The sequence below is a fragment of the Pseudomicrostroma glucosiphilum genome (assembly GCF_003144135.1).
Source record: "Pseudomicrostroma glucosiphilum strain MCA 4718 unplaced genomic scaffold BCV69scaffold_18, whole genome shotgun sequence".
NCBI lineage: Eukaryota > Fungi > Basidiomycota > Exobasidiomycetes > Microstromatales > Microstromataceae > Microstroma > Microstroma glucosiphilum.
In genome coordinates this window covers 177,179-195,379 of record NW_020289930.1, presented here as the reverse complement: position 1 = coordinate 195,379, position 18,201 = coordinate 177,179, and the positions used below count along the sequence as shown (strand labels likewise).

Sequence of the window (18,201 nt, the reverse complement as noted above, 5' to 3'; positions counted from 1 at the left end):
TCAGGGCGGGCTCGCATTGGGGGAATCTCAGTTGCAGACCAGTGCTGCGACTGTGCCGAATCGCAGAGTGGATTTGCCGAGAAACAGGAGCGTAGCAGAGCTCTGGAGGCAGGCAGGGAGCTGCGTTGTTCTCAGTGCAGGGCGGGACTCCTCAAAAATTCATGCAGGGGCGCGGCCTGAGCGGAGGGGGCCGAGGGACAGTGGCGAGATGCCTGGTGATCGGATCTGGGGAAGAAAACGGCGTTAAAGCCGAGGGCGCTCCGATCATAAAGCTGCCCGAAATGAGCTGTGCTTCACCCCGCTCCGCTGCTGCCGACGCCCTTCTCCGACCTACTTCTTGCGCTAGTCAATCGGTGAACCAGGAAGTCAGTCGCAGTAGCAGTCAGCTGCTAGACTGCTTCGACGCCCCCCGTCAAGCAGTCGAGATGATAATTCAGCCGGCAACACGTTCAGCGGGCCTTCCGAATCATTCGGAGATCTCTTCCTTTCCCCGTTTCCCCCCCCCCCCCCCCTTTCCCCGCACCGATCGAGGAATGGCACAACTTAGCTTGGCCTTCCGGAGACCGACACGGCAGGATTCTATGCCGAAGACTACTCCGTGACCCCACACTCGGCCTGCCGAACTCCGGATGAGCGACTGATTGACCGACCGACCGACTGACAGACCAACTGATCAAATCACTGCTCTCCCTGATTGGCTAGTCCAATACACCCGATAATGCACGGGTCGCCGGTAGAGTACGAATCGCCGCCAGAAACTCGAGCCTCAAGGTTCCCACTCCACCTCCTTACCCCTTCCCCTCCCGGACTGTCGGACGCCGTGATTGACTGACCGACTGACTGTCTACTGCAGCACACTACAGCAGCGTACCCACACGGCACATCACAGCGCAACAGAGTGAGTACACAGCGGACAATTCTCCCCCCTTCACTCGCTCGCTCGCTCGCACGCCCACTATGTCTGTCCACCAAACCACCTCACCTTCACCACTCCTAAATGTACGACAGGAAGGAGGAAAGAAAGGATGACATTTCAATTCATAAGATCAGATGAGATGAGATCAGAAGAAAGGAGAGTGGGAAGAGAACAATGATGTCCTCGGTCGCTTTGGACGGGACATCTTTCATGGGGGTATGGGCGTGGGATCTGAAACATGAAAAAAAGTGTGGAACAATCAAGTAAGGGAGGAGGTCGTCGCTCTGACGAGCGGAATGCATTCGCTCTCCCTCCCACTCTCCCCCTCCCTCTCTATCCAGCCTGACTGGCTACCTTGCCTACTATACCAACCACTCTGCTCACATCCACATCCACATCCGCATCGTCCCTCCCATCTCTCCTCCTGCCCTGACGCACTGTCCTATGGCGGCTGACTCTTCCCTCCTACACTTCCACCCTGCCGCGTCTAGAGCAACCCAGCGTCCTTGAGGTTATTTTGAATGACAATGTCATTGACTGCGCTGAGTACAAACTTGATCTGTTGTGTATCCGTTGCGCAGGTAAAGTGTGTATACACCGTCTTGTGCGGGCTCTGATTCAGACTGACAAATCTGCCCACGATGTACTCGCTGGCGGCATTGTACATGTCGTCTGGATGCTGAGGAGGCTGGAAATCGGAAAAGTAGTCGCTGAGGGGCGAGTAAGGGAGCTTCTCCTTGAAGAGGTCGATCTTGTTCAAGAAGAGGATGATGGAAGTGCGTGTGAACCACCGCGAGTTGCAGATCGAGTCAAAGAGGGTGAGCGCTTCTTGCATTCGATTGACGTTTTGATCCTCGTAGAGGAGCTGGTCATATTCTGAAATGGCTACGAGGAAGATGATGGCAGTGACGTTTTCGAAGCAGTGGATCCACTTTTTACGCTCCGAGCGCTGGCCTCCCACGTCAAAGACCTTGTAGTTGAGGTCGCCGATTTGGAAGTGCGTCTCTGTGATACCAGTGGTCTTGACTCGGGAACGCAGCACGTCTTGGTCCGTGGGGATGTAGCGAGGGTCGGCCATCCGTTGGATCGAGTCAAAGTAGCTGTGAGAAGGATCGGGGAGGGAGATGACAGAAGGCAAGTGTGAGTACACCGAGAGAATACCCTCCACTGTCTCTCACTTCTCGCGCTACTCACAATCTGGCGCTGTCGTTCAATTGATACTCCCTACTCCTGTCTACACAATGCCTCACCCCCCTATCTTGCCATAGTCCCCAGATGGCATCAGCCACGTCCTTTGGCAGGTAGTCTGCTTCAATCTGAGGCGGCAACCCCAGGATGATCTCTGCTCGAGAGGCATTGTTTCCGTCACTCAGAGGGATATCGAGGTTCTCCATGGCATCCAGCACGACCCTCATGCTCTGAAGGGTGTTGGAGAAGATAATCTCCTTGTACGACTCCCTCTCCTCGTTTGTGTAGGCTCCATTGTTGATGAGCTTGAGTTGCTTGAGGATAGTGGACTTGCCCGACTCTCCGGCTCCCAAGAGGAGCATCTTGATCTCATTCCTTTGGGCCAGACGATCTTTCTTGAGCTGGGTCTCAATCTCTTCGTTGCGAGCCACCTGCTCCTTGTCTACTTTTGAAGAACCACAGCCCATGTCGAGTGGTTAGTATAATGGTGGTATGGATGGATGAGGCGGAGAAGCGGGTATCGTAGAGAGGCTGGCCGTCTAGTTGAAGGGGAGGGGCGATTGTTTGTCCGAAAAGAGAGGGCTCGAGAGCAACGCCGAATAAGGGAACAAAGGAGCCGAGGTAGGAGCCACGGGGTGAGAGAGAGAGAGAGACGGAGGCTAGACCAAGGGGCGTGGAATACGATGGTAGTGCTGACAGGAGGGTGGTGTTGCACTGCAAGGGAGACTGGATGCTTGTTCAAGGGTATTGTTGGAGTGTGGCTACGGTGACGAATGGAAGAGAGGGGTGATTGCCTTTGGCCGTCACGCGCTAGTCAAGGGTGTAAATGGGCCGAGCCGAAGGTGGGCTGCAGAGTGCCGAGGTCGGGCAGTGAGGGTTGGGCCAAGATGCGTGCGATGCGAGATGCCTTCGAGGGGACGTATGCGAGGCGTGAGATGCGAGGTCGTGGGGGGATCTGTTGACGGCGACGTCGTTGATGTAGATTGTACGACGATGGGTGCGAGGCGTTTAAGGCGTCTTCCTGTTCAGGGAGCAACTCGTAGCTGCTGCATAGGGGCCCAGGAGCAGCCAAGGGCCAGGCAGCCAGCCAAGGCAGCCCAGCCACGCGGGGCAGCGCGCAAAGCCGTCGCTCCATTCACGCGGGGGCGGGGGGCTGGGCAGGCCAGGCTGTCGTCGGGACGGGCCACAGACCACCCAAGGCTCCCCTTCCGTCGCGGATTTTTCTGAGGCCCAGCAGGAAGAAGTGAGAGGCACTCACTCACTCCGCAAAAGGCCCAAGGTACCTTTGTCCTACGAGAAACGCACACACTACCGCTCCTCTCCACGCATCCCTCCATCCCTCAGCCCTGCACATGGTCAGACAGCCCAACCAGGGCGAGCTGCTCAAGCAGATCAGGGCCATACGCACATCGCAAGACGAGCAACAGTGAGGATACCAGACACGCCTAGACGCCAGACCGCTCCTGACCCTCCATCCCCCTCACCTTCCTCCCTTCTGCAGGCAATCGTCACTCCTCGAGTCTACCTTTGCAGAATGCCTTCGTAGATGTCAGAGCTCAGAATGTATGCGCCAGGACTTTGATGACCTGGGCCAATGGACACTTGCCGCAAAACACCTTGCAGCAACTACACAGAATACCTGCCTCGCCGCCCTCCTAGATCAGGACACCCAATCCCTCCTCACTCAGCTCTTCTGGGACAAGCTCGACCATGAGCGCTCCTCTGTGGCAAAGCGCTCCGAGAGTGTACTGCCGACGGTATTGCTGCTTCTGGACCAGATCGCCCTGGGCCGTCCCTCTCCAAGCAAGGTAGCTCAGTCCTCTGGCGGGCGAGCCCCCCTCTCCCACCTCGCTTCACTCCTCCTGGATCGAGCAAGTCAGGACATGGAGACTCGTACCGCGCTAGTCATCTACGACAATCTCCTCTCCCTCTATGACGCCGAAGAGGTTCTCAAGCGCACCCCTGACCTCTACTCGCAGCTCATAAACAAGTTCTCCGCTCAGGTGGACATTCCCACGCGCAGGTCGAGAGTCTGTATGAAGATTGTCCGCCGCAAGGGAGAGGCCATGGGGCTACGCTTCGACAGCACAGAAGAGGCTGTCGCGAGCAAGGCAACGACTTCTCAAGCTGCGATGTGGTCAGAGTGGGTCGAGTACACCACCCGCCCCATCATTGATGCTTTACAGTCTGAAGACAGCTACCGTAGGACATCGACCAGCGTCTACCACCTCGTCGAATTGTTCCAGCTCGCTCCAGCTTCCATCTCGGCCGTACTCGCAGGCCTTATGCAACAAGCTCCCGCACTGCCCAACCTCCCAGCCGTCCTTGCCACGCTACGAGCTGGCAAGGGATACGGACTATGCCGGGTGGGAGAGTCTGCAGAAACGAGCAATGAGACGCTCTTGGGCGAGGATCTCATTTCAGCTACTCGCACTGCAGCTCTGCACCCCAGCGACCAACTCTGCATTGTGATTCCCGCAGCACTGCTTGCTGCTTGCGGACAGTCCAGCGACGAGGAGCTGCAGGTCTCTGCCTTCTCACTCGTAGTGGAAACCAGGAGTGCCGTCTCACCACTGACAAAGGACGAGCTTGCCCTTTTGCAAGCGTTCCTCGAGGCGAGCTTTTCCAGCACGCACGCCAGCGGTAGAGGCTCGTTGCACTCCCTGTTCGGCAAGCTGCTTGCTAGAATCACTGCCGTAGGATACGCGGCTGAGCGTGAGATTGCAAAAATCAAGGACGACGCCGAACCAGAGAAGCTACGAGCCAGAGAGAATCACCAGCTCGCTCTTCAGTCGAGTCGCGACTTCCTACTCTCCGTCACCAATGTGATTTTGCGAACACTCCATCCCGGAGCACCCTACCACATCGTCATCGCATCCTTGACCTTCCTTGAGCTGATTCTCGCTGCAGGGGTCGACCCACAGTACGAGCGAAGTGGGGCGGGTGACACAGATCCTGGCCTCAAAGCTACATTTGGCACCTTTCGCAAGGAGTACTCGCTTGGCGTGCGGCTCATCGATGGCCGCATGGTCAAGATTCTGCTGTCTTGTGCAGACAGCACCTACCCTGACATCCAGGCAAGAGCCCTTGGTCTACTGCATCGCTTCCCTGCTCCTTTGCATGGACTGGAAGATCAAGTCGCTGCTGAGCGTGCGATTTTGTTGAAAGCGAGGCGGTTGCTCCTCAGCGGCAGGGATTCCGAAAGCTCTGCTGCTGGAGGACTACTCAGAGTGTATCAACAGGTCTACATTCGACGACTCGGCTGGACGCCAACACCCCTCCTCAAGCTAGAAGGAGGCAACCAGAGCACCCCGACCGTGTCGGCCTCTTCACGCGAGTTACTTCTGTTCTCCGATCTCTTGGCTTTCTTGGAGGCTCACATCAAGCTAGCAGAGACAGAAGGTCTGTTCGAAGCGGCAAAGAACAACCCACTACACGGCACCTTGATCACTCTGCAAAGAATGCTCGACGATGCCGTCTTCTGGTCCGCTATTGATGGCGATGTGGCCGGTCAGCAAGAGCTCCGCGCTGAGTTCGTCCGAGCTCAGGCTTTAATCGACAGGATCTGGGATGTCACGCGGCCGATCCTGTGCGCAGCTGCTCCCGAAGGTAATGATCACTCGGGAGCTGCAGATATTGGCGGCGGCGATGATGCCGTGGATGCAGCTGACACTGAGGTAGCAAGGGCATTGGCAGCTGCAGAGGGAGGAGCTCTCGATGATGCAATGACGGAGACTATCATCCGCAAGTCTCAAGTGATGCTCTCTTACTCCTGGAGAGGCATGAAGGAAGCTGCCGCGCTGCTTGGCAAGCTCGTCTCCTCTCCGCTCAAGCATGACGCGAACATCGCAAAGGCTGTCTGGACCGAAGACGAAATCCAACAAGCCGGTGATCGCTTCTCGTTATGGATGACAGCTGTCCGTCACCGCGGTGCTTTCAGTACCATTTACCCAGCCTACTCTAGTGCCGCTGCCGCAATAGTGAGAGGTGACTGGCTGGAGGTGAAGGAGCTGCCCAAGAAATGGCTGCAGAGTTTCATTTTCATGATCACCGACGCCAAGAGTAGCATCTCTACCACTCGACGCAGCGCAGGCATTGGCTATGCCGTTCTTGCCTTGGTCACAGCACTTCCTCTGCGACAAGACCGAGCGCCTCTTCAGTCGGCTATGAAGCGGCTCATCGACGCAGCCGACGAATGCTTTGGCTCAGAAGATCCAAAGAGCGTAGCAGCACATATCCACACCATCAATATCCTGCGTGTGCTCGTCCTCGATGCATCACTAGCCGAGCCTATGAGCCCCTTCACAGACACGCTTCTGTCTCTTGCTATTCGCAGATTCCAATCTCCCGTCTGGTACATCCGCAACGCAGGCTTGATGCTCTTCGCAGCTCTGTCGCCTCGGGCATTCCCTGCTCGCAAGACGAACGAGGACGCTCCTTCCTCTCAACTCCCAGCCAACCGCTTCTTCCAGCTGTACCCTACCCTCCACCCCGCCCTCAAGGATCACCTCGACAGTGCCCTGAAGGCAGGACTCCACAAGGCGAGCAATCGTGCAGACGCCGAGCAGGCGGGCTCGCTATATGCAGTGCTCTTCTTGCTGTCGAGAATGCAGGCCGTAGACCATCAAGAATCTGGTGCGGCGGACATTGAAGGGCTGAGAAAGCTAGTGGGCCAATGTCTTGAAAGCGTCGACTTCAAGATCCGCGAAATTGCCAGTCGAGCTTACAGCTCATTGACGACCAGAACCAATGCGGCAGCGACAGCTCTCGACTTGGTCAATACTTGCCACTTTACAAAGAGCGAAAACTCGCTCCATGGCTCCCTGCTGGCTGTAGCCAGACTAGGTCGAACGCACGGTGTCGGTACCGGTCACGCCAAAACCGCGCAGGCGCTCAAGGTGATGCCTGGTATTGATTCGTCGAGCTCTCCCGCTGTGCAAGAAGCGTACAAAAAGGCCGTTGCAATCTATGCTGATGCTCAGCAAACGACTGAGAGCGACAAGGTCAAGTACTCGGCCCAGGATCTGGTCTTGCGCCGACGACAGGTGCTATGGGGCTCTTCTCAATCGGTAACAACCAAGAGTCTGGGCTCCTCTCCGAACGCTCAGGCAGATGAGTCCTTCATTCAGCCAATCATCGATTCTCTGTTCTCACCTGGCCTTAACAACCCCACCCAGCGTATTATGAACCAGTGCTTCTACGGTCTCTTCGCGACCCTACTGTCACTTCTCATCGGTACAGGTGGGAATCCGCACGTCCTCTTCTTGAATGTGGTAGCAGTATGTCTCTGGGCTAGCGTCAATTGGTTCGTTGCGGAGCTGGCAAGAATGACTCCACCTCCAAGCTCCGATGACTTCACGGCTGGTACAGCCGATTTCCAGCTGCGAAGCGAAGCCGCTGATGAGCTTTACGAGGGTTATGATGAGGCCACCTACCTCTCAGGTCTCTCTACAGTAGGCACTACTCTTGAGGAAGAGTGGGATCGTCTGGCCTCTGTAGCGTTTGAGAGCGGTAGAGTCCCACTGAGGGAGTCTGCTCTGACGCTACTGGGCTGCCTCACCACCTCGCTTCTGCAAACGAGCAGCGATGCAGATTACAAGAAGAAAGCATTGGTCATGTACTCCAAGCTGGTCTGCCTGTGCGCGAAGGAGGACGAGCATGTGGAGTCGAGACTTGCTGCCATCCAGTCTCTGGCTCGCTGTGGCCGTTGGCTCTTCTCGCCTTCTCGATCGGACGACCAGCAGTTGGCGGAAGGGGCTGAACGAGCCTTGTTCAATGCCAGAGTGGCAGTGGTGGACCTGCTGCAAGACGATGAAGAGGAAGTGAGATACATTGCTGCCGAGCTCATCTCAAAGGCAATTTCTGCCTCTTCATCGGAAGAAGGTGCAGTCGCCAATGGCTCTCAGGGTACTGGACAGCTCGAAGCAGTTCTCCAGGCCGCGAGACAGAGCGTCGCTTCCAGCTCCATCAGTACCGCTCGTGCATGGGAGTGGATGGATGCACGCTACACAGCGCCTGATGGTAAAGACCTCTGGACGAGACACCTCTGCCGTACCGTGATGCTTCCCTCAGATCGTGGGCTGTCCTCCTCTCTCGAAGAAGCACTCCATCCTGCCGATGTCCTCTTTGCCGTAGAGCGGCCCAATCTCTACCGCGATGTGGAGATGGACGTACTTCAGGCTCTGGCCGTCCTCGAGTCGAGAAAGGCAACACCGTCCAGGAGGTACATCGAGGAGTGGTTCGGAGGTAGAGCTGATGCAGTGACGAAGATGGCCGGGCAGCTACTGGAGAAGGAGGAAAGCACGATCTCGGTGGTGGGAAGGGTGTTGGCGGTGAGACTGTACGCTGCAGCCATCTTGATGGGCAAGGGAAGAGACGACGTGGAGCGAGTGAGGAAGGAACTGGGCCAAAGACTGCGCTATACCCCTGCCTGAGAAGCTCGGGCTTACCTCAATTATCTCCAATCAAGTGTACTGGTATCCTACCCCATCCGCAATCTATCCATGGACTCCCGACTGCATTGCAACTCCGCGTCTGCGTCCATTCAAGTCTGCACCCAGATCTGCTGGGTGTGCGGCGAGGAGGGATGCCAATGGACGGACGGACGACTCTTTCGGCGATGGTCCGGCAATGATCTTCCGAAAAGCAGGCAGACATACGTCGCAGGATGGGCAGACGCAATTCGCTCCAGCTGAGCGTCTTGTTTATACCAAGCTCAGAAGAGGGGGACTACCTTGACCTCTTCACCATCCCTACCACTGGCGTTCCCACTCACTCGCACTCACACTTGCCCCTGCCCCACCCTTCCCCTGATTCACCTCTCACCCTGTCAGCCGTGGCCAGCTTGCTTCACCAGTCTATCTGTGTACCTTTTCTGATCTTACCGGCACACCACCAATACTTGTCCTTGGCCAAAGGTCTCCTCGTATCCTCTTCAAAGGTATCCTACATCTCACCGTCTCTACTCAGATAATTACCAATCACAAGCCGCTCAGGTACAGATCAGCTCCACATGGTTCCCTTGTCACTGGCTCAATCGGCCGATGCCCTCAATGGCTACTACACCAACCTCTACGGCTACTATGCCGCACTTCGCGCCCTCCCTTGGTACTCTCAGATCCTCATTACCGGTCTTCTCAGCATCATCAGCTCCATCGCTATTCCTCTGCTAGCATTCGTCCTCTACTACCCCTACTGGATCTACCTACGCCCTCGCTACTTCTCCCCCTTCCGTAATCTTCCAGGCCCACCTGTCTCAGAAGGCCACTGGTTCTGGGGTGAAGCCATCCAGCTCATCAACAAGGAGTACGGCACCTACCAGACTGAATGGAATCGTCGCTTCGGCGGGAAGCCCGGCCAGCCTGGGTTTATCAAGACGGTCGGACCTATAGGTCTGGAGCGCCTCATTGTCTTCAGTCCCACGGCACTTCGACAGATTATGAATGACTATCAATACACCAAGCCGCCTTTCGCCTCACGGATCCTCAGCCAGATTACAGGTCATGGACTGCTCACGGTGGAGTATGATGTACACAAGAAGATGAGGAGAGATCTCAACCCGGCTTTTGCTACAAAGTATCTGGCTATGCAGTATGAAGAGTGTGCACCGGCACTTGCTGCCATGTGCGATGAGTTCGATCGACTGATTGGGAACAAGGACGCAGAGGTGATCAATGCGTACGATGTCGTCACGAGGGCCCTGCTGGACATCATCTGCTTGACTGCCTTTGGCTACGAGGTAAGTTGTCGCAGCCGGGATCCCCTATGTCTCTTGACACTAGCTGACACTCACTGTCACTCCGCTTACAGGTCGACTCCATCCACAATTCTGACGAGCCACTCTCCAAGGCCTACCACACTCTCATCGGCCTGCAAGGCGGTGGCAATCTGGCTGCTCTCATCGTAATTCTCTCTCTGCCCTTTGGCGTCGGCACTGCCTTCATTGAAGGGCTTCTGCGTAAGAACGACTACTGGCTTCCTGTCCTCCACAAGATCGCCAGCGCCTCCTGGCTCTTCTACCCCGTCTCTGTCCTAGCTGAATACGTCGATTCCGTAGGGACTATTCAACGAATCGCCGAAAGACTTCTGGCCCAGAAGACGGCAGAGGCTAAGGCCTTGAAGCGACTGCAGACGCACGATGCATCTCAGCAAGGCAAGATCGATGTTCTCTCTCTCATCATCAAGGGCGCGCTGGATGCTGAGACTGAAGCTGAGAAGACTAATAATGGCAAGACGGCCCGCAAGATGGATGCTCGAGAGTGCAAAGCACATATCATGACATTTCTTGGAGCTGGGCACGAGACGACTTCTAGCGGCGTTTCGGTGAGTAATGATGAGTGCTGACGAGGACTTTGCTGGACCTGTATCCTGACCACGTGCCTTACTCCACTGCTTCGCAGTGGACCATCTGGCTTCTGGCCAACAATCTGGAGGTACAGCGCAAGCTCCGATCGGAATGTCTGGAGTTCCTCGCACAGTCGTCTTCTGGACATCCCTCCTATTACGAGCTCAGAGAACTGAAGTACCTCAATGCTGTCGTTGTCGAATCATTGCGTGTCCGTCCTAGCGTCCCCGGTACCTTTAGGAAGTCTACCAAGGATAGCTATCTTGACGGAGTCTGGTGTCCTAAGGGAACGGTGAGTTGAGCAGCCCATGGGCTCGTACCCGGAAGAGCTAACAGTTGACCTTGACACTCCCCAACGACTATGAACGCTTGACAGTACCTTGCCATCTCATCATTCGCCATCAACACTGACCCTCGAGTGTGGGGACCTGACGCTGCCGACTTTGTGCCTGAGCGCTGGCTTCCAGAGGAGACCCACGGCAATTCCTCCAGTACCTCCGACGCTTCCTCAAAAGGATCCGGCGGTGGTGCCACCAAGACTGAGACGGGCTCACTGCGCCCTCGAGGCGTGTCTGCTGAATGGGACCCAACCTACTCCTACATGAGCTTCATTGCCGGCAACCACCACTGCATTGGGAAGAATATGGCGCAAATCGAGATGAAGGCAGTCCTATTTCAGATGATCACCAAGTTTGCTTGGACAAAGGTTAGCGAGGATCAGACGATTCGGGGTGATACGGCTATTACGATGAAGCCTCGTGGTGGAGTGCCTGTCAGGCTCAGGAGATTGACTGAAGAGGACTACGCTGCGGCTTAGCCTGCCCGCCGTCCCTTCTGAGGGCCTCGCTCCAGGTGTCGTCTCGGATTGAGACACACTACCCTACTCCCAAGCACCTAGGAGCTCGGTATCTTCTCCGACACAGAATCCCCAGTCTCTCTCTCTTCCCAGCCTCACCCGATACGAAACTCTCCTTGGTCCACTTTGCATTGTATATCTATTCCACCCTTCAATCGAGGAGTGACCTCCCCTCCCCCCTCGCTTCCCCCTTCGATCTTGTCCTGCAGTCCTGCAGTCCTGCAGGCTACAAGTCACTTTCGTCTTCTTCTTTAGAATAGTCCGACCACTGCGTAGAATGTTACACTCCAGATTTCAATAATATGAGAAGTTCTTCATGTCATTATCCATTCTCTCGCCCTGCGCCTTGCTTCTGCTTGACACAACATCTTCACCTCACCCCCTCTCCTCTCCTCTCCTCTCCTCTCCTCTCCTCTCCTCTCCTCTCGTAGAGTACGTTGAGAGGCAAAGGATCACAAAGCCCACTCCTCTTCCTCCTGCATCTCCCTCGCCGCCAGTGGTCCTCCTCCTCCTCCAGCACCTCCTCCGCCTCCAACAAAGGGCTTGGCCAAATCGGCCAACGAGCCCTCGCAGAGTGGACAGCTGGCAGCGAGAATCGCATCCATCTCGTCACGGACACGCTCCACTGCCGCAAGCTCCTCGCGCTGTCGACGTGTGAGGAGGCGAGGGGCCACTGCTCCCGCTTCTTGGCCTCCGGTGGAAGCAGAGCCGGCTGCAGTGGCAGAAGCGCCTTCGGTGCCAGTGCCAGCAGCAGCGGCGGAGGGCACCACAGCACGGGGCTTGTATCCGAGGACAGGCTCGCTAAAGGGATCCAGTGGGGCGAGGACGCGACGTCCACCCGCGACAGACACGCTGACACCTGCAGTGAGAACACCGAGGAGCGTCTCGGGCAGTCGATCCAGCCCGAGAGGTCCGAGGGGGGCAAGACTCGACCCCATACCCATCCCCATACTCATGCCGAGACCGCCGCCTACGCCGCTGGCGCCCGAGGCGACGGCTGCTGCTACTGAGGCGCCTGCACGGCGCGTTAGGGAGAGACTGCCGTTGGCGGCGCTAGCGGCGGCAGCACCGTTGCCATTACCATTGGCGGCAGAGGATGTGGCTTGTGCTTCGAGGTAGGAAGGGGGAAGAGAAGGGATCAGGCCAGATGTGATGCGCGAGAGCTGTGATTGGAGCTCCAGCAGTCTTCGTAGTGAGCGAGGTGGAAGGCGGCGGGTCGTCTGTGTGGTATGGAATGTGCAGAGACGGGAGAGGATTGGTAAGCATGAACACTTCCCACCCTGATACTATCCACACGTAACCGCGCTACTTACCTCTGCAATGAGACAATCGGCATGGAAGGCGTGTCGACAAGGGAATACGTAGAACTGCCTCGTCAAGACCTCGGTATCGCACGCGCCGCACTTGTCGTCTTCCTCCACAGTGACAAAACGCCGGCTGAGCTGCTCGATGTCACCCCGGATATTCTTGGCACTCTCGGTAGCTGTCTCCATCTCGGCCTTGAGCTCCTCGATTCTGCTTGCGTATCCTTCGAGAGCGAGACAAATCTCGTCCTTGAAGGAGTCGATGACGGTAAAGTCGGGAAAGAAGGGCAGGATATCCTCGATGGTCAGCAGAGGAGTCAGTGACAGGAACTCGGTTGCTGCCTTGATATCCTTCCTCGTCTCGACGACGTGCTTGGCAGTCTTTAGCCAGAGCTTGCGACGGAGCGATTGGTCTTCTGCAAGCTCAGCGCAATAGCAAGCCAGATCCACATCGCCTTCGTCTAGGGCGAGATCGACTGCATTTTCAAAGAAGCCCATCTTGGCGTAGATGCGCACACTAGCCTCTTGACGCTTGTGCTCCGCACATGTCCGGAGGGCGAAGTCAAGATCGTAGTACGGATTCCCGGTGAGAGGATCGGTTGGGCTCGTTGCGATGAAGTGTTGTAGATTAGCATCAATCTCGCTAGCCTCTTGCCCTTCGTCTCCCCGTGCCAGTAGAGTGAAGAGGAAATTGTGAACAGCTGCGTCGGTGGAGCCACCCTCTGTGACGACATGTTGGACGTAGCGGACTGCTTCATTTTGCTCTCCGTTACGCGGGCGGTGCTGCAGCATTGCGGGTATCAATTTGCGTGGCTCTAGAGCTGGCTGGCGCAGCCAGCAATCCACAGTCGATGAAGGTGCATTGCGCATTAGTGCATTCGAAAAGCGGTAGTATAGCGAGAGATCGGACTGCATCGCGAGGTCGTAAGAGATGTAAGTGAGCAGCACCTAGCTATATTCACATGAGCATCGCGCCACTCACCTGTCTGTTGATGGTATCTATGGCCTTGTCCCAGTTCTTTTCCTCGATCCAATGTCTTGCAATCTTGTCATGCTCGCCAATAATAGCAGCGTAGTGGAGCATCGTCTCCGTCCTGCCATGCCTAGATATAAGGGCAAATGTCGTCCTCGAATCAAGATCCTCCTTGTAGGTCACCAGGAACTGCTGTAGCTCCTCGTCGATCAGACCTTGCTCCAAAACGTAATTCTCAACATCCTGACTCGCCGCATGTGCTGCCGCGACGTCCTCCAGCTGATCAAGCTTGCTCAGGTAGATCTCTACGAGCCAAGTTGCCAGCAGAGTCCTCTGCGTGACGTCACTCTTCTTGAGTCTCTCCAAGCGTGTGATGAGGTAATACCTCAATGCATCCTTCGCATTTGCATCCAGAAATTTGAGGACGACTTGCTCGAATGTGCGAGTAAAGGACTGTGAGTAGCACTGAGCTGCCTGGATATGCCGTCCTTCTTTGAAGAAACTATCTCCTTGGGCTGACAGTACGAGGTCTCGTTGCGATACAGTCTTGGCGTGCTTCAACGCGGCTTCATGCAGACCACGCTCGAGATATACCTTCCAGACATTCCGGTCTTCGTCCTTTACCACCACCTCGAAGATGTTGGCGTCGGTGTAGATCCAGTATGTCTTGCGCGTTGTATCCACAGTGGCGCCAATGATGCGCTCGTTTGATTTGACGGGCAGCTTCTCGTCAAAGACCACGTCATCGTTGAGAGAGCTGAGACTCATGACTCGATCCCGGTACAGAAGCATCAAGTGGAACTCGCTCAGCATGATTCCCAGGGGAATTGCAGACGTAGCATCGCTTCCGCCGGCCTCGCCGAATACATTGGCCGGATATGGCAGGAGATTGGCGCTCTCGATCACGCTACCTCCGGCCTCCTGAGCGGATGATGAGCTGAGAAGCCCATGATAAACTCCTGAGCCTGTCAGCCACGCAAGGGCCTTTGGTGAAGTCTTGCCTTCGCTCGAAACGAAGTAGCGTAACTCAGAGTACGGCACATTGCCGGGGAGCTCAGATTCTGGCAGGCGAGATAGGGAGGGTGAGTCCATGACCTTCAGCTGCTGACCCCTGTGCTTACTCACTGAGATTTGGAACCGAGCCCTTGTAAGCCTCGAAGAGCCGAGCATACATGCCCTCTCCTCCACTACTACCTTCGTTGTCATCTCCTCTTCTTGAGCCACCTCCAAGAGCGCCCAAGAATTCGTAGATCCTTGTGCTCGTAGTAGCGATGACGGCGGCACGAAGTCTGCTGCTGCTGCCGTTCGTATTGGACCCATTCTTCGACTTCTTTGCTGAGCTAATGGACGATGCTGAAGCTGTGAATGGTACTATCACAAGGCCGCTGATAGGCTGCCGTTCCGACAGAGAGTAGACCAAGCGAAGTGTCCGATCGATGTCCGGGCCCGAGCTGCCACCTCCTGCTGTTCTTCTGGCGATTCGGTCGATAAAGTCTCCTTCGTTGTCGTCTCCATCTATGGGTACAGTGAGGACTGCTTCGTAGATGTCTCCGTTCTTCGTACCGATGAGGGTCTCCTTTGTGGAGGCGTACTGGGCTGACGTACTTCGCCTTGAGGTAATTCCGACTGCGTCCTTGTTCCATGCGATGCTTTCGACGACCATGCCTTTCCATCTCGGGAGGGTCTTGGCTTTCTTCCAGCCGGACCTCCAGTAGTAATTGTCACCGCTCCTCATCGCCAATATGAGATGCTGGCCAGTAGGATCTGCGTACATCTTGTGAGGGCCTACAAGACTGGGATCGGTCGGCAAAGCAGCTCGATTGCGAGGAATGGGTGGCAATGGCACTTCTGCCTCTTCTGTACGTTCTGGCTCGTCGAGGTTGATCCTCACAAGCCGCGGAGGCGGAGGAAGATTTTGGGGTAGGATGCCGCTTTGAGGATACGCATAGAGGCACATGGTGAGGATATTGGAGGAGACGGTGAGCAGAGCCAACGGAGCTGGGAAGGCATACTGCACGCGGCCGAGCTGAAAGATAGGGCTAAGGGAAGCGTCCGAGTCTTCAGCCGAGTTGAAACCCGTCTCGAGCTGTCACGGGCGTCACACGAATGTCAGCAAGCTGCGGAATCAGGCTACATCCTCTCTGTACTCACTGCTGTCACTGCATCGAGTCCATCGCTGTGCCTCGAAGCTCCCCCTTGCTCAAAGCCGTTGCCTGTCTGGAGACCATTTGACCCACCTGCTCCTCGAGAAGGCCCAGCTACCGAGGGGAATCCATGAGCAGGCGTCCTGGCGGAAGTCTGGACGAACCTACAGACAGAAGGAGCGGGTGGCAACGGAGACCAGAGAGATCAGCAAGCTTTTCAGATTGTGCGGTCTCGGTTGTACTGCCGTACTCACTCGTCAAACATGGACACTCGAGCTGGAGAAGGGGCACCGATGCCACCAGCGAGTTGCGTGCTTGCACCGGTCTAGAGGCTGAAGGCAGCTGATTTTGTATGGCCTGGCCGGCTGCCGATCTTCTGTTCGCCCCGTCAGCAGCTTTGGTGGCTGGTGTATCGCAAGACGAGCCTTTCCGTAGTTGCCTGCCGGTGATGGCGGCGCAGAGCGTGAATGTCGATGATGGTTACTGAGAGCGACCATCGAGAAGGAAGCGGGAGTGGAGCCGTGCGCCGTGGGCGTGTGCGTGTGCGGGTGGGTGGATCGGAATCGGAAGGGGAGGTGGGACGCGGGGATTGGCGTGCACCTCGGGAATCCCATCGAGTCTTGTTCCTTGCGACCTGATGACGAGGATTCTGCCGCTTGAACAGGGCGAGATGATCCGCAAGCAATTAGGCACGAGGGACAGATAGCCATCGTGAGAAGCTCATCCGATGTAACACCCACTACCCATCCTCGCAGACTAGCACAGCACCCGTAGCCAGCCCAGCCCAGTCCCACCAAGCCCAGCTGCACGTCCACCCACTCTACCACCAGGCCATGCCCCTGTGCTCGGTGTGCAGACGAGGAAGGGGTAATGAAGGCAAACAAAGCTTCCAACACGGCAGACGAGGGAATATGTTGGGCTCTGCATAGTTTCAAGTTGCCCTTGGTACCGGCACAACAGCGAAGACGAAGAGCACGAGCTCTCTATGCCTCTCGTGCCCTCTGACCCTCTTCTACTTACATCTTTCGCCTTTTCCCCCCTTCACTGCTTCTTGCCTTCCTCTTCTCCCTCAGCTCTATGCAGCATTGATCGGCTCAGCTCCTTTTGTCACCTAAGGAAGATCTCATCGGCGTTGTAGAGGATCCCCGAGCGAAGCACATCGCTACTCCCCGTCATCTGCCCACTCCCTCGCTCGAGCCGCCTCCTCATCTTGAGCCATATACGCCGCGCACCACATTGGCTGCTGTGCCATAGTCTCTTTTGTATCAGTGAAGCCGGGAGGATCCGGCACGGCAGAACTGTGGGTCTGATCGCGCTATCCGTGCGGCTAGAAAGCCAGTCGGCGTCGTCGGGGGACCGTGAGTATTAAAGAGATCTGCCGAAGGCGTAGCACTCAGCAAGAAGATCTGACGCACGGGCGCGCTAAGCTTGCTCCTCTTTGCACTGTCAGTAGATCGCCTCCGCGGAGCTGCACAATATAGGGGCTTTGAGTCGGATCTTTTCTTCTTGCTCGTCTTGGTCGGTATATAGCAGTGGCATTCTAGCAGCCTTCGTCCTCTGTTGATCGTGCTACCGGTTCCCGAGACCCAGACGGTGTACCAGCTTCAAGGGCTTCCATCGCAAGCGGCGTATCCCAAGCAATGTCCGAGGCTCCTGACTCAGAGAAGTCTTCGACGTCTCAGATGGACGGGCAGAATCTATCCCTGGAGGATCGATTCCCCTTCCTCAAGGATGAAACGGGCAAGAAAAGAGTCCGAACGCTTCTGACGCAGGAGCAGGCCGAGGTACTTCAAAGTATCCTGGCTCAGACCCCTTTCCCCTCAACAAGCGTCAGAGAAGCTGCTGCGCGAGAGCTGGGCATCTCGCCGAGGAAAGTGCAAGTGAGTCGCATCTAAGTATGAGCACCTAGAATCACGGAAGTCTATTGACAGTGAGGACCATCCTACAAAATTGTCCTTTTGACTTGCGAACACAGGTGTGGTTTCAAAATGTGCGACAAAAGCACAGACGTCTTGGCGGCAACATACTTAAGTGCGCACGAAGATATCAATCCCTCCCCAGAGGCCAGCCGAGCATTGCCGCAAGGCCACAAGCCACAAGACAGCACTCGTCTCCCAGTACTGAGGATGTCCGACGTGACCTTCAAGGCACAGACGGACGTCGCCAGCAGCAGCAGCATCGATCAGCTGCAGGCTCAATCGACCGCAGATACGCATCCTTTGAAGAGCTGGAAGCTGGGATGCCCGATCAGCTGAACCTCACTCAAACGCTGCAAGACAAATTGGCATTGCAATCGCCACCCAGTACAATCATCGAACAACAGCGTAATGATGAGGACAAGAGACTTCCAGCACTGGACTTCCCTGCTCCTGCTCCATTGACACTCCATCGAGCTCAGTCTGGTGGGGCCCACATCGTGGTGCCGTCGGAACCTCTCAAAATGGTCTACGAGGGATCAAGGAGATTCGATCTCGGA

At 56.1% G+C, this 18,201-nt stretch overlaps 5 protein-coding genes across 5 annotated transcripts; 3 read left to right on the top strand and 2 right to left on the bottom strand.

The window, feature by feature from the left end:
• Positions 1-1,010: 1,010 nt before the first annotated feature.
• Positions 1,011-2,850, bottom strand: BCV69DRAFT_285396 (putative guanine nucleotide-binding protein alpha-1 subunit). The gene is made up of 2 exons (XM_025493380.1): positions 2,111-2,850; positions 1,011-2,016 (listed from the first exon to the last, which is right to left on the bottom strand). Exons 1-2 carry the CDS (start codon positions 2,569-2,571, stop codon positions 1,404-1,406), a joined length of 1,074 nt encoding a protein of 357 aa, XP_025345258.1. The 5' UTR covers positions 2,572-2,850; the 3' UTR covers positions 1,011-1,403.
• Positions 2,851-3,456: 606 nt separating this feature from the next.
• Positions 3,457-8,538, top strand: BCV69DRAFT_295511 (hypothetical protein; the record flags this gene model as incomplete). Its single annotated transcript, XM_025493911.1, has 2 exons — positions 3,457-3,530; positions 3,651-8,538. 2 exons carry the CDS (start codon positions 3,457-3,459, stop codon positions 8,536-8,538), a joined length of 4,962 nt encoding a protein of 1,653 aa, XP_025345257.1.
• Positions 8,539-9,003: 465 nt separating this feature from the next.
• Positions 9,004-11,265, top strand: BCV69DRAFT_274355 (cytochrome P450; the record flags this gene model as incomplete). The annotated part of the gene is made up of 5 exons (XM_025491034.1): positions 9,004-9,842; positions 9,914-10,426; positions 10,504-10,740; positions 10,825-10,939; positions 11,015-11,265. The coding sequence occupies exons 1-5, from the start codon at positions 9,117-9,119 to the stop codon at positions 11,263-11,265; spliced, it is 1,842 nt and encodes a 613-aa protein (XP_025345256.1). The 5' UTR covers positions 9,004-9,116.
• Positions 11,266-11,756: 491 nt separating this feature from the next.
• Positions 11,757-15,990, bottom strand: BCV69DRAFT_301551 (hypothetical protein; the record flags this gene model as incomplete). The annotated part of the gene is made up of 6 exons (XM_025494576.1): positions 11,757-12,524; positions 12,618-13,517; positions 13,591-14,642; positions 14,707-15,667; positions 15,733-15,889; positions 15,980-15,990. 6 exons carry the CDS (start codon positions 15,988-15,990, stop codon positions 11,757-11,759), a joined length of 3,849 nt encoding a protein of 1,282 aa, XP_025345255.1.
• A 1,480-nt stretch (positions 15,991-17,470) lies between these two features.
• BCV69DRAFT_240179 (homeobox protein EgHBX4) lies at positions 17,471-17,733 on the top strand (the record flags this gene model as incomplete). Its single annotated transcript, XM_025489994.1, has 2 exons — positions 17,471-17,605; positions 17,701-17,733. Coding segments are annotated over 2 exons (168 nt in total), but the record flags the coding sequence as incomplete, so codon positions are not given.
• Positions 17,734-18,201: the final 468 nt, after the last annotated feature.